This window comes from Rhinoderma darwinii, chromosome 1 (assembly GCF_050947455.1).
Source record: "Rhinoderma darwinii isolate aRhiDar2 chromosome 1, aRhiDar2.hap1, whole genome shotgun sequence".
Lineage (NCBI taxonomy): Eukaryota > Metazoa > Chordata > Amphibia > Anura > Rhinodermatidae > Rhinoderma > Rhinoderma darwinii.
This window is the reverse complement of record NC_134687.1, coordinates 355,354,748-355,377,211: the sequence shown is the minus strand read 5'-3', so window position 1 is coordinate 355,377,211 and position 22,464 is coordinate 355,354,748. Positions and strand designations below refer to the sequence as shown.

The window sequence follows — 22,464 nt, the reverse complement described above, 5'->3', positions numbered from 1 at the left end:
TGGTATTTTTAAAAGGTATGCTGGCAAATGCAAGTAGTCTTGAAAATAAAACGGGTGAGTCGATTGACCGACAGATTGTGATGTAGTGGGCTGAACAGAAACCTGGCTGGATGAGAGGTATGACTGGGTAACTAATGTGGAGGGCTACACCATATTGAGAAGATACAGAAAAGATTAAAAAGGTGTGGGTTTTTTCTGTTTGTAAAATCCAGTCTAAAGGCCCATTTACACTGGCCAATTATCAGGCAAACGAGCGGTCTCCCGACAAGGCAGAGATCAGCAGATGAACGAGCAAACGCTCGTTCATCGGCTGATCGTATCGTTTTAAACGTGCAAAATATTATCGTTGTTGGCAGCGTATCTTCCAGAGTAAACAGGGAGACGTGCTGCCGACATGATAGAAACTCTGCTTAATTAGAAAATATTACAGAAAGACCTAGATAAAATGGCAGCCTGGGCAAAAACATGGCAGACAAATTTTAACGTTGATAAACATAACTTAATGCACCCATGACGCAATAATAGTATTAATGCATATACATTAAATAGAATAAACCTGGGGATAGAACAAAAGAAGAGATAAAAACCCAGAATTCAAATGTAACATTACCCCCCTCTATAAACCCCTTGTAAGGCTACATTTTGAACATATTATTACGTTTTGGGCTCCACAATGTAAAAAGAATATAAGAAAGCTGGAGAGAGTTCAAAAGGCAGGCGACTAGATTTTTAAATGGAACAGGAAGTCTCTTTTTCAATGAAAAGCTAGAAAAATTGGGCTTGTTCAGCTTAGGCTATGTTCACATCTGCGTCAGTGTTCCGTCTGAGCTTTCCGTTGGCACGGAGCCCTGACTGACACAAACAGAAACCATAGGTTTCCATCAACATTGCTTTTAAACGGTTTCCGTTTGTGTGAGTTGTGTAAGGGTCCCGTCGTTTTGACGGAATGAATACCGTAGTAGACTACGCTATTCATTCCGTTAAAACTACGGAACTTTTGCACAACTGATATAAATGGAAACCATTTGCACCTGATCCGTCACCATTGAACTTAATGGTGATGGAAAAAGAAACCTATGGTTTCCGTTTGTGTCAGTCAGGGCTCCATTGCGACGGGAAGCTCCGACGGAACGGAGACCTGACGCAGATGTGAACACAGCCTTAGATGTGATTTTATTAACATGTATATGTATGGTCAATACCAAGAACTTGCACATCATCTGTTCTTTCCAAGGACTTTACAAAGGACCAGGGGACATTCATTGAATGTGGAAGACATGGGTTTTGTAAAAGACATCCATATAGGAAAGAGATCTTCCAAAGTTTGACTACTCATGGAGGTAGTGATAGCAGATACTATGTCAGCATTTATTTGTTTATTTACTGACTAATGGCATTGAGTGTTCTAACAAATCGAGCAGTAAAATATATGTAATTGATTGAGAAAGGTTGAACTTGAAAGTCTTTTTTTCAAACTCTAACTACGTATACATTGAATGGATACACAATGGGATGCCTATACGCTAAAAGGGGATATCCAGGAAGTGAAAATTTTTTCTTAGGGGCTGCAAATGAAACAAAACAAAAAAAAAAACAGGACTTATCTACCCATGCCCCCGACAATTCAGCACTGTCGCTCCAGCAGCAGTCCCGGTGCTTGTTAACATGCATGTAGCACGTAACCGTTGCAGCCAATCAGAGGGCTCAGTGGGGCTCTCTGGTGACGAATCGTATTACTGGCATAACGCACGAAATACAACATATAGCCGCTGAGCCATCTAATTGGCTGCAGCGATCACAGGCTACATGCATGTAAACAAGCACCGGGACTGCCGCTGGAGCGACAGAGCTGAATCGCCATGGGCAAGGATAGGCAAGTATTGATTTTTTTGTTTTATTTCATTAGTAGCCCCTAGCAAAAAACATTTTCACTTCATGGATAACTCCTTTTATGTATATGTAGACTGAAACATTAGAATGGCATATTTGTTACACATTTCTGCAAAAATACATTATTTTCAGGGTATTAAAAGACTATGCACACCTTTGAATGGATTGGGATTTATTTATTTTTTACATAAATCAATGTCTGCCATTTTCCAAAAACCTTTTAAATAGATTTTTATTTAGACAAAATACAATAAAATAACTTTTTAAGATACAGCTTCTATGTTTCCTGTATACATAAAAGCTGTATCATTCCGTCAAAGTCTAATCATTCAGATCAGCTGAACTGAACTGACGACTTGGCTGAAAGCTGGCCCAGCGTCTCTAACACATATGATTCAGCTATTAAAGATCACATCTCCGTTCAGAATTCAAATGAGATCGTTATTAGCTTAATCATATGAGATGTGATTGTTATTAGCTGGATCCTGTGTGTCAGATTCCTGCATGACCAGCTTTCAGGCGAGCCGTCAGCTCAGCTGAACTGACAGAACGATACAGCTTCTATGTATACAGGATACAATGAAGCTGTATCTTAAAGTAAAAAAAAAATGTTTAAACAGACTGTCATCACATTATAAGTGCCCTATCTTCTACATAAGGAGATCGGCGCTGTAATGTAGGTGACAGTAGTGTTTTTTACTTCGAAAAACGATCTATTTTTACCACTTTATGAGCGATTTTTAGCTTTATGCTAATTAGTTTCTTAATGCCCAAATGGGCGTGTTTTACTTTAGACCAAGTGGGCGTTGTACAGAGGAGTGTATGACGCTGACCAATCAGCGTCATGCACTTCTCTCCATTCATTTACACTGCACTAGTGATGATGAATATAATGATATATACATCACTACCAGCCAGGACGTGATGTTTATTCAGAATCCTGACACGTCTGAATCTTTTCTGTGAGATTTCCAGCAAGGCAACCGTAATCTCGTTTTAAATGACAGTTTACATCGTAATCTCGCGAGATTACGTTTGCCTTGCTGGAAATCTCACAGAAAAGATTCAGATGTGTCAGGATTCTGAATACACATCACGTCCAGGCTGGTAGTTATGTATATTCATTGTCAGGACACTGCAGTAATGTTATAGTGTGTTTATGTGACTGCACATAACGATATAACTATATCGCTAGTGCAGTGTAAATGAATGGAGAGAAGTGCATGACGCTGATTGGTCAGCGTCATACTCCTCTGTACAACGCCCACTTGGTCTAAAAGTAAAAACACGCCCAGTTGGGCATTAAGAAACTAAATTAGCATAAAGCTAAAAATCGCTTATAAAGTAGCAAAAATGGATCGTTTTTCTAAATAAAAAGCACTGCTGTCACCTACATTATAGCGTCGATCTCCTTATGTAGAAGATAGGGCACTTATAATGTGGTGACAGTCTCTTTAATAAGAGTTTAAAAGCTGTTAAAGATCACATAAAACATTGCTTTAAAAAAATAAATAAAAAAAATTCCTTTCAATAAGGTGTACTCCGCCTTTAAAAATAGTAAAATACATAAAAATATTTTATACCCAGTTGATGGTTTTCAGAGGCAAAAAGTAATAGTAGTGGCAGAAATCTAGAATGAGTGTATAGCCACTAAGGAGCTGTGTATAGAAGCAAAGCTGGAGAAACAGCCAGTGGTTATCTTCTCCAACACAGTTGTTTATCCTGGAGGAAAATTAAAAAAACAATTAAATCAATAACACACATGAAATAGAACATATTATTGTCTTTTTCATGACGGATTAGAATAGAAGGGGTAGCATAGCATAGTAGACAAAGCTGTTCTGCCAGTCAAAACCAATAGAGATGGAACCCAACTGAAGTGAACCGATGGCATAAAAATTCAATTGAAATCAATGGGAGCATTTTTTTTTGTAACGGAAAAGAAAGAAAAACGCCAGTGATCAGTGCTTAAAGGAACAGTGTCATCACAAAAAAAAATTTCATATGTTCAAGATGTTAGTGCTTTATTAAAAACGTTTATATTTATTTGTGTGTTTGTGTTTTACTTTTTCTTATTTTTACACTTTTTCTTCCCTATGGGGGCTGCCATTTTTTGTTCCATTTCTGTGTGTGTCGATTAACGACACATACAGACATGGAATACGGCAGCCACAGTCCCATAGGGACTGCGAACGGCTCCCGTCCCATTCACTTGTGTGTACGGCGTCTGTGTGGGAACTGCGCATGCGCCGCTCCCACACAGTCCAATTTGAAATTGGCGCCGTCCGGCGCCATTTTCCTGTGGACCGGAAGTCGCGGCCGGACAGTAATATTACTACTTCCGGTCGCGGCTTCCGGACTTGTGCACTTGGACCAGCGGCAGCAGACGGAGCGGACGGGCCGGAGGGAGTCGCGGCGGCAGGAGCAGGTAAGAGATTTCAATGTATGTTCGTGTTTGTGTGTGTTTACTACTGTATGTAAACCTACTACACTGTGTGTTAGCTCAAAAAATGGCGACACACAGTGTAGGAGGTTACACCGTTCAAACCCCTCGTTTATCCCGGCACTAGCCAGGATAAAGGAGGGGGGGATGCTGAGAGCTCACTAGAGCGAGGGCTTTTTACCCAATTTTTCAGCAGAAAAGCTATGTGGTTGCTTTACCACATATTTTTGGGAATGGCTCCATCTAGTGACCAGAAATGGTAAATACTATAAATTTGAATCCAATTGAATCCAATTTATAATATTTCCTGACTCGTGAAAAAAAATAAAAAAAATTTGAACAATGTTTAATCACCCACACACTAAATGTTTAATTTACAAAAAAAAAACATGTTTTTCTGGCAACACATTGCCTTTAAGACTACATTCCTACAGTCACGATTGCATTACATGGGGTAGGTTAATGTGATTTTCTATATAAACAGTTATAACATTTTTCCTGGAACCATTTCCTTTAACCTCTTAAAGGCTAAGGACACATTTGGTGCATTTTTTTTTAACCCCTTTGCGCATTATGTATAACCATATCATGGGAAGGGTCACCTCCTCGCATCCTGACGTGCATGTACACATAATTTTGGAATTTATTTCTGAAAAACACCAAAATTTTGCTAAAATTCAAATTTTTCTAAATTTAAACGTATCTGCTTGTAAAACAGATCATAATACCACGCAAAATAGTTACTAGTTAACATTTCCCATATGTCTACTTTATGTTTGCATCGTTTTTTGAACGCTCTTATTTTTCTAGGACGTTACAAGGCTTGGAACTTTAGCAGCAATTTCTCATATTTTACAGAAAATTTCAAAAGGCAATTTTTTCAGGGACCAGTTCAGTTCTGAAGTGACTTTGAGGGCCTTATATATTAGAAAATCCCCAGAAGTCACCCTATTTTGAAACCTGCACCCCTCAAGGTATTCGAATCAGCATTCACAAAGTGTTTTAACCCTTTAGGCGTTTCATAGGAATTAAAGCAAAGTAGAGGTGAAATTTACAAATTTTATTTTTTTTCCCCCGAAATTCATTTTCAATGAAAACATTTTTGTAACAAGGTTTTACCCGAGAAATGCAACTCAATATTTTATTGCCCAGATTCTGCAGTTTTTAGAAATATCCCACATGTGGCCCTAGTGTGGTAATGGACTGAAACACAGGAGCACCCAGTGGATTTTGGGCCTCCTTTTTATTAGAATAGATTTTAGGCACCTTGTCAGGTTTGAAGAGGTCTTGTGGTGCCAAAACAGTGGAAACACCCCAAAGGTGACCCCATTTAGGAAACTACACCTCTCAAGGAATTTATCTAGGGGTATAATTCGCATTTTGACCACACACATTTTTCACTAAATATATTGGAATTAGTCTGTAAAAATGAAAATTGACTGTTTTTCTGAAAAAAACATAGAAATTTTTAATATTTACAAGGAATAACGAAGAAAATGCACCCCAACATTTGTAAAGCAATGTCTCCCGATTACGGCAATAGCCTATATGTGGTCATAAACTGCTGATTGGACCCACAGCAGGGCTCAGAAGGGAAGGAGCGCCATCTGGATTTTGGAGCACGGATTTTGCTGGATTGGTTTTCGGTGCCATGTCGCGTTTGCAATGCCCTGGAGGGACCAAAACAGTGGAAACCCCCAAAGTTACCCCATTTTGGAAACACCCCTCAAGGAATTTTTCTAGGGGTATAGTGAGCATTTAGACCCCACGGGTCTTTTGCAGAATTTATTAGAATTAGGCTGCGAAAATGAATATCACAATTTTTTTCCACTAAAATGTTGAACTTTCTCAATTTCACAAGGGATACATTTTTGTAAAGCAATTTCTCCCGAGTACGGAAATACCCCACATGGGGTCATACATTTTTTTCATTAGAAATTAATTAAACCTTTCAGGACTGATCCATTTTTTGCTTTCTTATTTTCGTTTTTTACTCCCCACATTCTTAGAGCCATAACTTTTTTCTTTTTCCGTCAATAGAGTGGTGTGAGGGCTTATTTCTTGCGGGAGGAGATGTAGTTTCTATTGACACCATTTTAAGTGCCATAAAATGTACTGGGAAACGGAAAAAAAAAATTATTTGCGGGCTGATACAGGAAAAAAAATCTGATTACACTTTTTGGGGTTTTCATTTTTACAGCTTTCGCCGTGCGGTAAAAAGGAAAACTACTTTATTCTGCGGCTCAATACAATTACGGTGATACCAAATTTATATAGTTTTTTTTTATATTATACTACTTTTACAAAGAAAATTCTAATTGTTAAAATAAAAATTGTTTTGTTTCGCCACATTCTGAGAGCCGTAACTTTTTATTTTTCGGTTGATTGAGCAGTGGGAGGTCTTATTCTTTTGCGGGACGAGCTGTAGTTTTTATTGGTACAATTTTTTGGTATATAAACAGTGATCCAAAAGCATACATTTTTTTTTTTTAGAGCTAAAGTGACAAAAAACACAGCGATTGTCGTTTTAAATTATTTAAGTTTTTTACGGTGTTCACCGTGCGAGTTAAATAATGGTATATTGCAATAGTTCAGCCTTTTACGGACGTAGCGATACCAATTTTGTTTATTTTTTTTACATTACTTTAGAAGAAAAATGGGAAAAGGGGGGTTTTTCAAACTTTAAACTTTTTTCTTTCTCACTACTAATAACTTTAATTCTTCTACACATTTTATTAGTCCCCTTAGGGGACTTGAACCAGTGATCATTGGATCGCTGGTACAATATACTGCAATACTAATGTATTGCAGTATATTGTTGGTTTTACAGGGTTCTGTAACCGCACGATCGCTGTTCCTGTCCGTTAGTCCTGGGTGTCAGCTGTAATACACAGCTGACACCCGCATGCGTATGGAGCGGGCTCAGCACGTGAGCCCGCTCCATACATCACCCACGCACCATGACGTGCAATTAAGTCATAGTGCACAAAGGGGTTAATGCACAGCGGATGGTGTGAATATTGCAATTTCCCACTGATATGCCATTTTAGTGCATAATATGTTGTGCCCAGTTTGTGCCACTGAAGACAAACACCTCATAAAACGTTAAGTGGGTCCTCTCGGGTATGGTGATGCCATATATGTGGGCACAAACTGCTGTTGGGGCACGCTGCAGGGCTCAGAAGGGAGGGACGCCATTTTGCTTTTGGAGTACAGATTTAGCTTGGTAATAGTTCTGTTTGGGGTTTTGCTGGTATTTCAGTTTATACTGTGGGGGCATATGTAATCTGTGCGAAGAACATCAGGGCATAATAAGAGGATACAATAATGCGGTAAATAAATAATAATTCATAGATATGTGGCCGGTGTCGCACTGATAAATAGCGCCTGATCTTATCCGATTTTGGAACACTCTGCACATTTTGCATCGCCATATTCTGAGCCCCATAACTTTTTTATTTTTTCACCACCGGAACAGTGTGAGAGCTTATTTGTTGCGGGACAATCTGTAGTTTTCATTGGTACCATTTTGGGGTACATGCGATTTTTTTGAACACTTTTTATTAAATTTTTTTTGCAAATAGGGTGACCAAAAACAAGCAATTCTGACAATGTTTTTTTAAGTACATTTTTTTTGAAGCGTTCACCATGTGCTATAAATGACAGTTTTACTTTATTTTGCGGGTCGGTACGATTACGGCGATACCATATGTATATAGGTTTTCCAGTACATCCCTCATGACAGCACCACAGGAGGTTGCCCTATTGACCTCTGTAGGGACAGGAAGATGGAGAGGTTAAAAGGCCCCTCCCACCACCCACTTGCCAGTGTTCTTCCTGTCCCTACAGGGTCAGGAGCAGAGACGTTGCTCCTGTGTTGCTGCAGGAAAAAACTCGGGCAGGGGGCAAGATCGGAGGGTCCGTGCACTCCCCCTTCTCTTCCCCCTAAAGCCTAGGCTAACACCCCTCGAACGAGAGGTCCCTTAGCTCCCACTTTAAGACACCTACTGGAGGAATCCTAGGCAGGGTTCGGGTAGTGTGTGGGGGTTGGGGATTCCCAAGCAGGCTTCGGCCTGGCCGCGTGACCAGGCGGGGACCGGCAGCTCCATAAGTTTTGACGCACCGGCAGGGATCCTCGCTGCACCGCATAGCAAGCCTCAGTCGCTGGCTATGGCGGCTGCACTCCAACAAATAGCCGACCGGAAAGGACGTCGGGCTACTTCCGGTCCGCGGCCATCTTGGAAGGCGGGAAATTCAAAACGCCCGCATTTAAAAGAGACACGCACAGGTATGTAGTTAGAGCTGATAACTAACTTAGATTATTTTTGTGGATTGCATATTGCATTGCCTGTTACCTATCGCGGTATGGAACGTCCTCGTCCTGACGGAACTCCAGATATGTCCCAGGGTCACGCGAGTCTCACCCTTGGGGTAAGGGTTATGACTCCTTATGTATGCACACCATACTTTACCTACCTTCTGTTTTCTCTAGGATAAAGATTCCTCTCAGAGACAAACTGATAAAAAGAAGGTTAAAAAATGTGCGACTTGTGCAAAAAAATTGCCAGAGTCACATAGGAAACAATTGTGTCAGGATTGTATTGCAAAAATACTAAAAGAGGAACAACCAATGTTCATGTCTGAACTTAGGGCTATGATTCGTTAAGAAGTGAGTCAGTCAGTAGCCTCCCTCGCCCCTCCTCAAGAAACTCCCTCTCACTCCCGGGCAAAAAGACCACGGATGGAAGTGGATCAAAAATATTGTCCTCCCTCTCAGGGGTCTGACGCGGAGCAGGAGTGTTATTACCTATCGGAGGGTGAGTTAGAAGAAGGAGAGGAACTCTTGCCTTCAACTTCTTCCACTCAAGAGAAAAAAAATTTCTTCTCCTCCGAGATGTCTGATACCTTAATTCAGGCAATACGGGAAACCATGGATGTTCCCGAAGAAGACCAACCACATACCATCCAGGATGAGATGTTTGGAGGTCTAACGGAAAAGAAAACGAAGGTTTTTCCGGTAAACGAAAATCTCAAAAGAATGGTGACAACTGAATGGGAAGATTCAGAAAAAAGGCTCTTCATTTCAAGAGATTTTAAAAACAGACTTCTCTTTGATCCAGAAGACACTAAAGCTTGGCATGAGATCCCAAAAGTAGATGTCCCAGTAGCCAGGGTTGCTAAAAAAAAAACGCAATCCCATTTGAAGATTCCTCGCAGTTGAAGGACGCCATGGACCAAAAGGCAGACTGGCTACTGAAAATAGCGTGGGAATGTTCCTCTGCTTTGATCTCGACTAATATCGCGGCCACATCAGTAGCAAGAGCAATGTTTATATGGTTAAACCAGCTGGAGACCCATTTGATGATGAAGACATCACGACAAGATCTACTAGAATCTCTACCCTTACTAAAGATGGCAACCGGATTCTTGGTAGACGCTTCAGCGGAATCTATTAGATTTGCTGCCAGGAATGGGGCTCTCTCAAATGCTGCTAGAAGAGCATTATGGCTCAAAATGTGGTCAGGAGATACGAAGTCCAAGAACAAATTATGTTCTATCCCGTTTACAGGGTCTCTGCGTTTGGTCCTCTCCTGGATAACCTGCTGGAGAATGCAGCAGATAGGAAAAAGGGGTTTCCTGAAGAGAAACCAAAAAAAAACCCTCAGTTTGGGAGGTTTCGCCAACAGAGGGATTCTACCTTACAGAACTACAGCGGGAAAGGGAAGTCCGGTCGCTGGAGTTACCCCAAAGGTAGAAGGGGTCGAGGATATCTCCTTAAAGAGGCTCTGTCACCAGATTTTGCAACCCCTATCTGCTATTGCAGCAGATAGGCGCTGCAATGTAGATTACAGTAACATTTTTATTTTTAAAAAACGAGCATTTTTGGCCAAGTTATGACCATTTTTGTATTTATGCAAATGAGGCTTGCAAAAGTACAACTGGGCGTGTATTATGTGTGTTACATCTGGGCGTGTTTACTTCTTTTACTAGCTGGGCGTTCTGACGAGATGTATCATCCACTTTTCTTCAGAACGCCCAGCTTCTGGCAGTGCAGACACACAGCGTGTTCTCGAGAGATCACGCTGTGTCGTCACTCACTTCCTGCCCCAGGTCCTGCATCGTGTCTGACGAGCAAGGACACATCGGCACCAGAGGCTACAGTTGATTCTGCAGCAGCATCGGCGTTTGCAGTTAAGTCGACGTAGCTACTTACCTGCAAACGCTGATGCTGCTGCAGAATCAACTGTAGCCTCTAGTGCCGATGTGGCCGACACGATGCAGGACCTGGGGCAGGGAGTGACGTCACAGCGTGATCTCTCGAGAACACGCTGTGTGTCTGCACTGCCAGAAGCTGGGCGTTCTGAAGAGAAGTGGATGATACTTCTCGTCAGAACGCCCAGCTAGTAAAAGAAGTAAACACGCCCCGATGTAACGAACACAATACACGCCCAGTTGGACTTTTACTTTAAACACGCCCAGTTGGACTTTTGCAAGCCTCATTTGCATAAATACAAAAATGGTCATAACTTGGCCAAAAATGCTCGTTTTTTAAAAATAAAAACGTTACTCTTATCTACATTGCAGCGCCTATCTGCTGCAATAGCAGATAGGGGTTGCAAAATCTGGTGACAGAGCCTCTTTAACCCCAATAATTCATTTCAGCCCTCAAAGCAATGACGCCAAGAGCGTAGGAGGAAGACTCCTACAATTTTATCCCAAATGGTCGAGAATAACTCAGAACCCCTGGGTTCTAAAGATCATAGAAGAAGGGTACAAAATAGAATTTTCCTCCATTCCTCCAGAGAAATTTCTAATAACCCAGTACCAAGCAAAAGACCTTCATCAGATCCTTATCCGGGACGTCCAGAAACTACTCAAATTGAGGGCCATTTCTCCAGTTCCCTACAACGAAAAATGCAAAGGCCACTATTCAAAAATCTTCTTCGTCAAAAAACCAAACGGTTCCTACAGGACAATAATCAACCTGAAGGTCCTAAACAAGTGGGTGAAATATCGAAAATTCAAGATGGAGTCTATCAGATCGACTATTCCTCTAATAAGGGAAGAGGCATCAATGTGTACGATCGTTATAAAGGATGCGTATTATCACGTTCCTATCCACCCCGCTTACCAGAGATTCCTCAGATTCGCAATTCAGGACGGTCCTTCCATTCTCCACTTCCAGTTTGTCTGCCTTCCTTTCGGCATTTCCTCCGCCCCCAGAATTTTTACAAAAATTATGGCAGAGATCATGGCATTCGTAAGAAGTCAGGGCATAGTAATTATCCCATATCTAGACGACTTCTTGTTGACGGCAGATACTCCGTCTATCTTAGACAGTCATCGGTCACAGGTTCTTTCCCTACTACAGGAATTGGGATGGATAATCAACTTTCAGAAGTCGAGTCTTCCTCCCCAAAAACAGAAGGTCTTCTTAGGAGTACTGCTAGACTCCTCCCTTCAACATTCCTTCCTCCCAAGAGAGAAACAAATACTCCTAATGGCAGAAGTAAGGAAATTTTGGGGGAAAGACGCCTGTTCCATAAGGGAATGTATGCGGATGTTGGGAATGATGACGTCTTGCATCCAATCTATTCCATGGAGTCAATTTAACTCCAGACCCTTACAGAATCTGATCTTGTCCCAGTGGGATCGAAAACAGAACTCCCTGAATTCAAAAATTCCAATTTCCGAGACTGTGAAATCATCCCTCCTGTGGTGGCTCTGCACAAACAACATAGACAAGGGAGTCCCCTGGAGAACTTCTTATGTAGTGATTACCACAGATGGCAGCAAACACGGCTGGGGGTCGGTAATCCAAGACAAGCACTTTCAGGGCACATGGCCTGTTCAAATGAAGAGGATGTCCTCAAACTTCAGAGAACTAAAAGCCGTATGGGAGACACTTATAAGAGCTTCACCCATCATAAAAGGGAAGCATATAAGAATTTTATCGGACAACACGACAGCGGTGTCCTTTCTTCGCCATCAAGGGGGAACAAGGCACACTCTTCTTCAGGTCCTCTCTACAACAAATTTTCAGTTGGGCAGAAGAAAATGTCCTATCAGTCTCTGCAGTCCATCAGCAGATTTCCTGAGTCGGGAAAAAGTAGACCCTGGAGAATGGTCCCTAAACAGGGAAGTCTTTCTGTCCTTAACCCGAAGATGGGGTTATCCACAAATAGACCTGTTTGCCAGGAGGAAAAACTCCCAAGTAGAGACATTCTTCTCCCTAAATCTCAGAGACAACCCATTGGGAGTGAATGCATTGTCCCAACCCTGGGGCATGGATCTGGCCTATGCCTTTCCTCCGTTTCCTCTAATACCAATGGTATTAAGAAAAATCCAGGAAGATTTGACAAAGCTCATCATTATTCTTCCCTATTGGCCAAAAAGAAGTTGGTTTCCAATCGTAAAATACCTAGCGTTGGAAGACCCTATCATGCTCCCAGTCAGGGAGAATCTTCTCTCCCAGGGTCCCTTATTCTTTCAGGAAATAGAAACTCTGAAATTGTCAGCCTGGATCCTGAAAGGCAGATCTTGAGGAACCACGGTCTGTCAGATGAGGTAATTTCAACTATCTTATCAAGTCATAAAGAAGTTACCTCAAAAATGTATCAAAAAATTTGGAAGAAATTCTGTTCCTGGTATGGAGACCCAGGACCAGACCCCTTTTCTCCCAACATCGCGAAAATCCTAGATTTTTTACAATCGGGATTCAAAAAAGGGCTTAGCCCTAGTACCTTAAAGGTACAGATTTCAGCCTTAGGTAATTTTTTCAACACTCCTCTGGCTGAACATCGGTGGATCAGAAGATTCACTCAAGCGGTCTCTAAACTGAAACCTTCCCTAAAGAAATCAGTTCCTACCTGGGATTTGAATGTAGTGTTAACGACTCTTTGTGAGCCCCCCTTTGAGCCGCTCGACACAATTAGTATGCACTTTTTAACTCTAAAAGCTGCATTCTTAGTCGCTATAACTTCAGCAAGAAGGATTGGAGAAATCCAATCTCTGTCAGTCATAGAACCGTACCTAAAAGTACAAGAGAATAAGATCATTCTAAAGCTGGATCCTTCCTTTATTCCAAAGGTATCTACTGCTTTCCATCGAGAACAAGAAATAATTCTACCTTCCTTTTATCCAGATCCAAAAAACCAACAAGAAGAAAAATTCCATTGCCTGGATGTCAGGCGAACAATTCTTCATTATCTGGATAGAACCTCCTCATGGAGACAAGATAAAAATCTATTTCTCCTTTATGGGGGAAAGAATAGAGGAAAGAAAGCCTCAAAAGGCTCTCTAGCGAGATGGGTAAAAACTACCATACAAGAAGCCTACAAGTCCCAAGGACTATGTGCCCCACAAGGCATCAGAGCCCATTCAACAAGGGCAGTTTTGGCATCCTGGGCAGAAAGAAGAGAAGCCTCTATGGACCAAATCTGCAGAGCTGCCACTTGGTCAAGCCATCATACGTTTTGCAAACATTATAGGCTGTCCGATACGGATTTAAGTTTTGGACGGAAAGTCCTCCAATCCGTAGTCCCGCCCTGAGCATTATAATCTGGTATTGCTCCTGTGGTGCTGTCATGAGGGATGTACTGGAAAATAGGAATTAGACCTACCGGTAATTGTATTTCCAGGAATCCATCATGACAGCACCCTTACATTCCCTCCCTTATTGAAATTCTGATTTGTGCAATTAACATGTCAGTTATTATCCCTAGAAATAAAATAGGGTTGCATCCATCCTGGTGTAGTAATCGAAAAACACTGGCAAGTGGGTGGTGGGAGGGGCCTTTTAACCTCTCTGTCTTCCTGTCCCTACAGAGGTCAATAGGGCAACCTCCTGTGGTGCTGTCATGATGGATTCCTGGAAATACAATTACCGGTAGGTCTAATTCCTATTTTTTTTAGGTTTTGCAGCGTTTGCGCAATAAAATCACTTTTTTATAAAATAATTTATTTTCTGTCACCATATTCTGAGAGCCATAACTTTTTTATTTTCTAGTCAAAAAAGCTGTGTAAGGGCTTGTTTTTTGCAGGACGGGTTGTAGTTTTTATCGGTACTAATTTCGGGGACTTTTTGATCACTTTATTTTCTATTTTGGGAGGGGTGGTGACCAAAAACATAGCGATTCTGGGGTAGATTTTTTATTGATTTTTTTGGGGTGTTCATCGTGCTGGAAAAATAATATTATAGTTTTATAGTTTGGGTCGTTACATAAACGCGGCGATACTAAATTTGCGTAATTTTTTTAATGTGTTCATTTTTTACACTTTTTTGAAAACATTTGTATTACTTTTTTTTACTCGTCTCACTAGGGGACATTTAGACTTGCAGCTTTGATTGCTGCTAGAGTACATTACACTACCTACGTAGTGTAATGTATTCTAACGGTCATTGTGATGTGACAGTCACACTGACAGGAAGCCTCGGAGGACCGGCCGGAGGCTATTCCTCCGAAGGCTTCCGTACATGGCAACCCGGAGGTCATTGTCTGGCCTCCGATTGCCACGACAAGCATCGGCAGCCCCCATGTTGGGGCTGTCGATGTGCTTCAAACCCCTTAAATGCGGCGAACGCAATCTGTCGACGCATTTATGGGGTTAATTGCCTAAATCAGCGGCGATGGTCCGCTGACCGGCAAGACTGGAGTGTCAGCTGACGGAGACCACTGACCTCCCGGTTCCTGAACACTGTCCGTTAGGGCAGTGTGCGCCTGGAACTACTCCGCAACTGTACGTTCTGATGCGGGAAGAATACCCTCTGCAGGACGTACAGTTGCGGCGCAGCGCGTGAAGAGGGTAACCCCTTAATGATCGGGCCTGAAAAGGACATAACCCTTTAAAGAGTCTCTGTCACCACATTATAAGTGCCCTATCTCCTACATAAGGAGATGGGCACTATAATGTAGGTGACAGCAGTGCTTTTTATTTAGAAAAACGATCTATTTTTACCACTTTGGGCGATTTTTAGCTCTATGCGAATTAGTTTTTTAATGCCCAAGTGGGCGTGTTTTTACTTTAGACCAAGGGGGCGTTGTACAGAGGAGTGTATGACTCTGACCAATCAGCCTCATACACTTCTCTCCATTCATTTACACTGCACTAGCGATATAGCTATATCGTTATGTGCAGCTACATACACACACTATAACATTACTGCAGTGTCCTGATAATGAATATACATCACTACCAGCCTGGACGTGATGTGTATTCAGAATCCTGACACATCTGAATCTTTTCTGTGAGATTTTCAGCAAGGCAAACGTAATCTCGTTTACATTGTAATCTCGCGAGATGACGTTTGCCATGGTGGAAATCTCAAAGAAAAGATTGACGGGTCAGGATTCTGAATAGACATCACGTCCTGGCTGGAGGTAATGTATATTCATTATCAGGACACTGCAGTAATGTTAGTGTTTGTGTATGTGGCTGCACATAGCGATATAGCTATATTGCTAGTGCAGTGTAAATGAATGGAGAGAAGTGCATGACGCTGATTGGTCAGCGTCATACTCCTCTGTACAACGCCCACTTGGTCTAAAGTAAAAACACGCCCAGTTGGGCATTAAGAAACTCATTAGCATAAAGCTAAAAATCGCTCATAAAGTGGTTTAAAATAGATAGTTTTTCTAAATAAAAAGCATTACTGTCACCTACAGTATAGCGCCCATCTCCTTATGTAGGAGATAGGGCACTTATAATGTGGTGACAGAGCCTCTTTAAAGAGGCTCTGTCACCAGATTTTGCAACCCCTATCGGCTATTGCAGCAGATCGGCGCTGCAATGTAGATAAGAGTAACGTTTTTAGTTTTTAAAAAACGAGCATTTTTGGCCAAGTTATGACCATTTTTGTAGTTATGCAAAGGAGGCTTGCTAAAGTCCAACTGGGCGTGTATTATGTGTGTACATCTGGGCGTGTTTACTTCTTTTACTAGCTGGGCGTTCTGACGAGAAGTATCATCCACTTCTCTTCAGAACGCCCAGCTTCTGGCAGTGCACAGACACAGCGTGTTCGAGAGATCACGCTGTGTCGTCACTCACTTCCTGCCCCAGGTCCTGCATCGTGTCGGACGAGCGAGGACACATCGGCACCAGAGGCTACAGTTGATTCTGCAGCAGCATCGGCGTTTGCAGGTAAGTCGATGTAGCTACTTACCTGCAAACGCTGATGCTGCTGCAGAATCAACTGTAGCCTCTGGTGCCGATGTGGCCGACACGATGCAGGAAGTGAGTGACGTCACAGCGTGATCTCTCGAGAACACGCTGTGTGTCTGCACTGCCAGAAGCTGGGTGTTAACGAACAGAAGTGGATGATGCTGATTCATCAGCATCATACACTCCCATTCCTAACGCCCAGCTAGTAAAAGAAGTAAAAACGCCCCGATGTACACACATAATACACGCCCAGTTGTACTTTTACTGTAAACACGCCCAGTTGTACTTTTGCAAGCCTCATTTGCATAAATACAAAAATGGTCATAACTTGGCCAAAAATGCTCGTTTTTAAAAATAAAAACGTTACTGTAATCTACATTGCAGCGCCGATCTGCTGCAATAGCAGATAGGGGTTGCAAAATCTGGTGACAGAGCCTCTTTAAAGACCAGCCTATTTTAAACCTTAATGACCAAGCAATTTTTTTTCGTGTTTCCATCGTTGCATTCAAAGAGCTATAACTTTTTTATTTTTGCATCGATATAGCTGTATAAGGACTTTTTTTTGCTGAACAAGTTGTGTTTTTTAATATAATCACCTTGGGGTACATATAAATTTATTGATTAACTTTTATTAACTTTTTTTTGGGGGGTAAGACAAAAACCCAGCAATTTTGCCACACTTTTTTGCGTCCTAAATTTACGCCGTTTACTGTGTGGCATAAATAACACAACTTTATTTAGCGAGTTGTTACGATTGCAACTATACCAAATTTATATAGATTTTGTATGTTTTACTACTTTTACATCGTAAAATCTCTTTTTTTTCAAAATTATTTGTTTTTGTGTCTCCATATTCGAAGATAGCTTTTTTTATTTTTCCACCGATACAGCGGTATGAGGGCTTTTTTTTTTGTGGGACGACTTGTTTTTATTGGTACGATTTTGGAGTACATGTGACTTTTTGATTACTTTTCAGCACGTTTTTTTTTAAGGCAGGATTCACAAAAAACAGCAATTTTTGCATTCTTTTTCATTTTATTTTTTACAGCGCTCACCGAGCGGGTTAAATAATGTAATAACTTTATAGTTGGGGTCGTTACGGACGCGGCAATACCAAATGTGTAACTTTTTTTTTTTTTAACTATAAAGCAGTTTGTAAGGGGAAAAAGTGGGCTTTTCATTTTTTTTTTTTAACTTTTTTATTTATTAACTTTGTTAAACTTATTTTTTCTTTTTACCAGTCCCACTAAGGAACTTCATTATGCGATCATCCGATCGCTATTAGGGCTTATTCAGACGAATGTGATATGTCTGTGCAGCGCGCGTGATTTTCACGCGCCTCGCACGTCTATGGGGCCGTTCAGACAGTCAGTGATTTTTACGCAGCGTGTATCCGCTGCATAAAACTCACGACATGTCCTATATTTGTGCGTTTCTCGCACATCACGCACCCATTGAAGTCAATAGGTGTGTAAAAATCACGCGCAGCATGTGACGCAAACATAAAAACAGTGTCATAATGATGGCGGCTGCGCGAAAATCACGCAGCCAAGCATCATATGCTGATGACACACGGAGTGGTTATGTACCTTTTCCGCGTGCAAAACGCACACGCTCGTGTGAATCCGGCCTTAGGGTATGTTCACACACTTAATAAATACCTATATAGAACCAGACCTAACAATAAACGTTATGGTAAACGTCCACACATATCAAAGAAGAGCAAATAATGAATACCTATAACTGTATGTGAGGACAGATATTAGCACCCCTAAGGGAAAAATATAAAACCAAGTACAACCAAAAAAATTTTTGCAAAAAATATATAATCCTTTATTACAATAAATACAAGAACATGTTGGCCATCAAGACCTAAAAACCACAAACAATTAAAATATGCACAGTGGACAACATGAGATTTATTGACAAATGGCATATATACAATAAATCAGAAAATGCCAAACAAGAGTCATACTGACAGTCATGCCATAAATGTGTATAATCAAATAAATATATAGCAGAAGCCTGGAGCTGTATCTCCAGAAAGATATGCAAAGACTGAACAGTATAATATAGACCCTGGTCAAAAATGACATGCAAAAAGAACTAAGTAGCCAACACTGAGTAGTCAGTGTGAGTATGTAGGTATAGAAACCAGGAAATCACCTAAAGTCATAAGTCCCAGAAGCCATACCAACCAATATATTGCATGCCAGATCAATGAAAATGAATGTCCACAGGAGCCCCGACGCGCGTTTCGCGGTAGCTTTTTCAAGGGGTATGTTCAAGGGGTATGTTCACACACTTAACTGAAAACGTCTGAAAATACGGAGCTGTTTTCAAGGGAAAACAGCACCTGATTTTCAGACGTTTTTTAAGCCACTCGCGATTTTCGCTGAGTTTTTTACGGCCGTTTTTGGAGCCGGTTTCATTAGAGTCTATGAAAAACGGCTCCAAAAACGTCCCAAGAAGTGGCCTGCACTTCTTTTTTGCGGCTGTTTTTTTACGCGGCCGTTTTCAAAACGGCCACGTAAAAAAACGGCCCTTTGGAACAGAACACCGTCTTTCCCATAGAAATCAATAGGCAGATGTTTGGAGGCGTTCTGCTTCCGATTTTTCGGCCGTTTTTGGGCGTTTACGGCCAGAAAAACGTCAGAAAATAGGCCGTGTGAACATACCCTCATAATACACTGCAATACTTCTCCTTTGTTAGGCCCCCCAGCTGCCATAGAAGACACCGGCACTCTGCGATCACAGGCAGGGTGCCTGTGGGGTGAGAAAGAGCTATTGAGCGCCGGATCTCAAAAGTTAAACGAGCGAGATCGATACTGATATCTATCTCGCCCGTTCGAGAAGGTATGCTCCCAGCCCTCGGCTACCTCTGGTAGCTGAAAGCAGGGAGATTTAATGGCTCCCTGCTCTATTTATTTATCCTAATGCAGCACCGTAAAAAGGCTTATGTAACAGAATAAACCCAGTTGGTGACCGCCATAAAAACACTATGGGGCGGTCACGAACGGGTTAATGACCAGCTAAAGGTTTCCGTTTTTGACGTTCTACCTTTCAGCAGCCATAACTTTTATCTTTTTCAATCGACATGACTGTATGAGGCCTTGTTTTATGCAAGAAAAATGCAATTTTTTTTGCGAAGTTGGGGGGGGGGGGGGGGGGTTAGGGCGGGGAACACTGAACAGGCCCTAAGGGAAAACTTTATTTACAACTTTAATTTTTACTAATGATGTATTAGCATACTCTTGTATGCTAATACATTACTGTAAAAATGACACAGGCTTCCGTTAGGGCAGCACATAGTCTAACAACAGGCAAACGGAACAGACAGCCCTGGGGTCCTTTCTAGGTTCCCAGGGCTGACTGCAGACAGATTCCCTGGTCTTCAGTCGGGTTACCAAGTTTCCAGCGATGCCATCGAAGAGGGGAGTTCCCTTTGATCATACCGCAGTCATGGACCGCAGCGATCTAAGGGTTAAACACCCGGGGTCGGAATGTTTTCCGATCCTAGCTGTATTCAGCAGGCTGCTCGAAGTTCAGGAGCTGTAAGTTAAAGCTCCTGCTTAGAGGAGGAGTGCTTCCAGGAGAGCTCATCAAGGTTCTTCTACAGCGATGCCAAAAGATGTCGCTGCAAACGGAGGACCTGCACGCATGACATCAAAAGATGGTGGCCAGTCGTTAAGGAGTTAATAGTGTTTTTATTGTGCAAACGTAGTAAAACATAAAAAAACTCTAGTTTAGTATTGCTGTAATCGTACCAACCCATAGACTAAAAGGTAACATGTTATTTTAACCACACAGCAAATAGAATCAAATTTTAAAAACGCAAAAAACAATGCTGGAATAGCCGTTTTGTTCAATTCGTTGAAAGTTAATCAATTTATTAAATGCACCCAAAAATGGTGCAATTAACCCCTTTCCGACATCCACCGTATATATGCGTCGCACGCCGGGTGGGGGAATATGTAGCGGGCTCACGGGCTGAGACCGCTCCATAGAGTGAGTGTGTCGGCTGTGTGTTACAGCCGACACTTCCGGGTAATGACCGGGATCCCGTTAGAGAACGATCCAGCTTGTTTAACCCGTTAAATGCCGCGTTCAATAGCGATCGCGGTATTTAGATGACTAAAAACAGGGGGGCGACCCCCTGTAACGTCCCAACACCCCCCCCCTCCCCTTCGCGGCGAGATCGGGGGGAGCCGTTGGTTGGCACAGCATCTTTGTACTCCTATGAAGCGCTGCCTCCGAAGCCTGACACTGTCAGAATGACGATATACTGCAATACATTAGTATTGCAGTATATCGTGCAAGCGATCTAACGATTGCTGGTTAAAGAAAAAAATTAAAAATTAAAAATAACGTTTTTTTTAACAAATTTAAAAAAAATAAAGAAATTAAAAGCTCAAAAAACCCCCCTTTTCCCTCAAGCACAATGTAAAAAAAATAAAAAGCTAACATAACTGGTATCGACACGTCTGTAAAAGTCTGAACTATCACAATATATCATTATTTAGTCCGCACGGCGAACGCCGTAAAAAATAAATAAATTAAAACCATCAGAATTGCTGTTTTTTGGTCCCTCCTTGAAATGAAATAAAAAGTGATCATAAAGTCTCCCATAACCCAAAATGGTACCAATATAAACTGGCGCTCGCCCCGCAAAAAATAAGCCCTCACACGGCTAAATCGACAGAAAAATAAAAACTTTATGGTTTCAGAATGTGGCGACAAAACGTAAAATTTTATTTTTAACAATCAGTTTTTTCCTTGTAAAACATAAAGAAAACTATATAAATTTGTTATCACCGTAATCATATTGACCCGGAGAATAAAGTTAACATGCCGTGTTTACCGTACGGTGAAAGCCGTAAAAACAAAACCTCCCAAAAGGTTGTGGAATCGCAGTTTTTTTCCCACTATATCATATGGTACAAAAAATGGTGCTGTGAAAATCTACAACTCGTCTCGCAAAAAACAAGTTCTCATACAACAATATTGATAGAAAAATAAAAGGAGTTAAGGCTTTTGGAAGGTGGGGAGGAAAAAACAAAAAGGTGAAAATCCGAAAAATGGCTGCGGAGGGAAGGAGTTAAAAATTAAACTCAAATCACATGGCTATGTTGACGGAAAAATAAAACAAGTTATCATTCTTGAAATGTGAAGACGAAAAAAACTGAAGAATGCTTGGTCAACAACGGGTTAATTAAATATATGTATTTTTGCAAACAAATTAGTTTTGCAATTTACTTTGTATTCATAATTTTGCTTTGTTTCAGTTTTGCAGGTTCGCTGTATCCACTGTGCAAAGAAGCTGAAGCCGAATAGTTTGGTAGTCTGATGGCTCGGCTGAGAACAGCTCCTGCGTGCCTCTGAAACCTCATCTAAGCCCAATACTGTTGATCCACTTTGATTTCAGTACTAAGCTTAGATGAGGCAATTAGGCCATGCCAAAGGGCATTTAGCTATGGCAAACATAGGTGCCTTTGTTAAGCCCCCGATTGCCAAAGTAATTCATAATCAGCCTGCAATAATGTCACCGACAGGCTCACAGGAGCCCCCTCCATTGGTGAAACTCCTTAAGTGTAGCAGTCGCTATTGATCCCGTGCCGGCACGATCACTGCACCATAAGAGAGCAGCAGCTCAGGGAAAGGGCCCCTCCACATACTATCGTTCACACTGAGTTTTTTGCAGGAGGAAAATTCTGCCTCAAAATTCCGTTTGGGATTTTGAGGCAGATTTTGTCCTTCCTGCATGTCGTTTGCTGCGTTTTTCGCTCGCGCCCATTGAGTGCTACGGGCAAAAAAACTCAGCGTCAATGTCAATAGGAGGTCAGAGGCGTAAATGCACGAAGATAGGGCATGTCCCTTCTTTCTCCCGCAAGGCGGTTTTAACGCTGGCGGGAAAAAACCGCCCCCGCCTCCCATCGAAATCAATGGGAGGCATTTTCGGCCGATTTTTT

At 41.6% G+C, this 22,464-nt stretch overlaps 1 protein-coding gene across 1 annotated transcript in view; it reads right to left on the bottom strand.

Moving 5' to 3' along the window:
- The window catches only part of ZDHHC21 (zDHHC palmitoyltransferase 21), a 75,196-nt gene that overhangs the window by 18,887 nt on the left and 33,845 nt on the right, over nucleotides 1–22,464 (bottom strand). Inside the window, exon 5 of the mRNA XM_075851919.1 lies at nucleotides 3,474–3,612. Within this exon, the coding sequence (XP_075708034.1) occupies nucleotides 3,474–3,612 (139 nt within the window). The remainder of the gene's footprint in view (nucleotides 1–3,473; nucleotides 3,613–22,464) is intronic.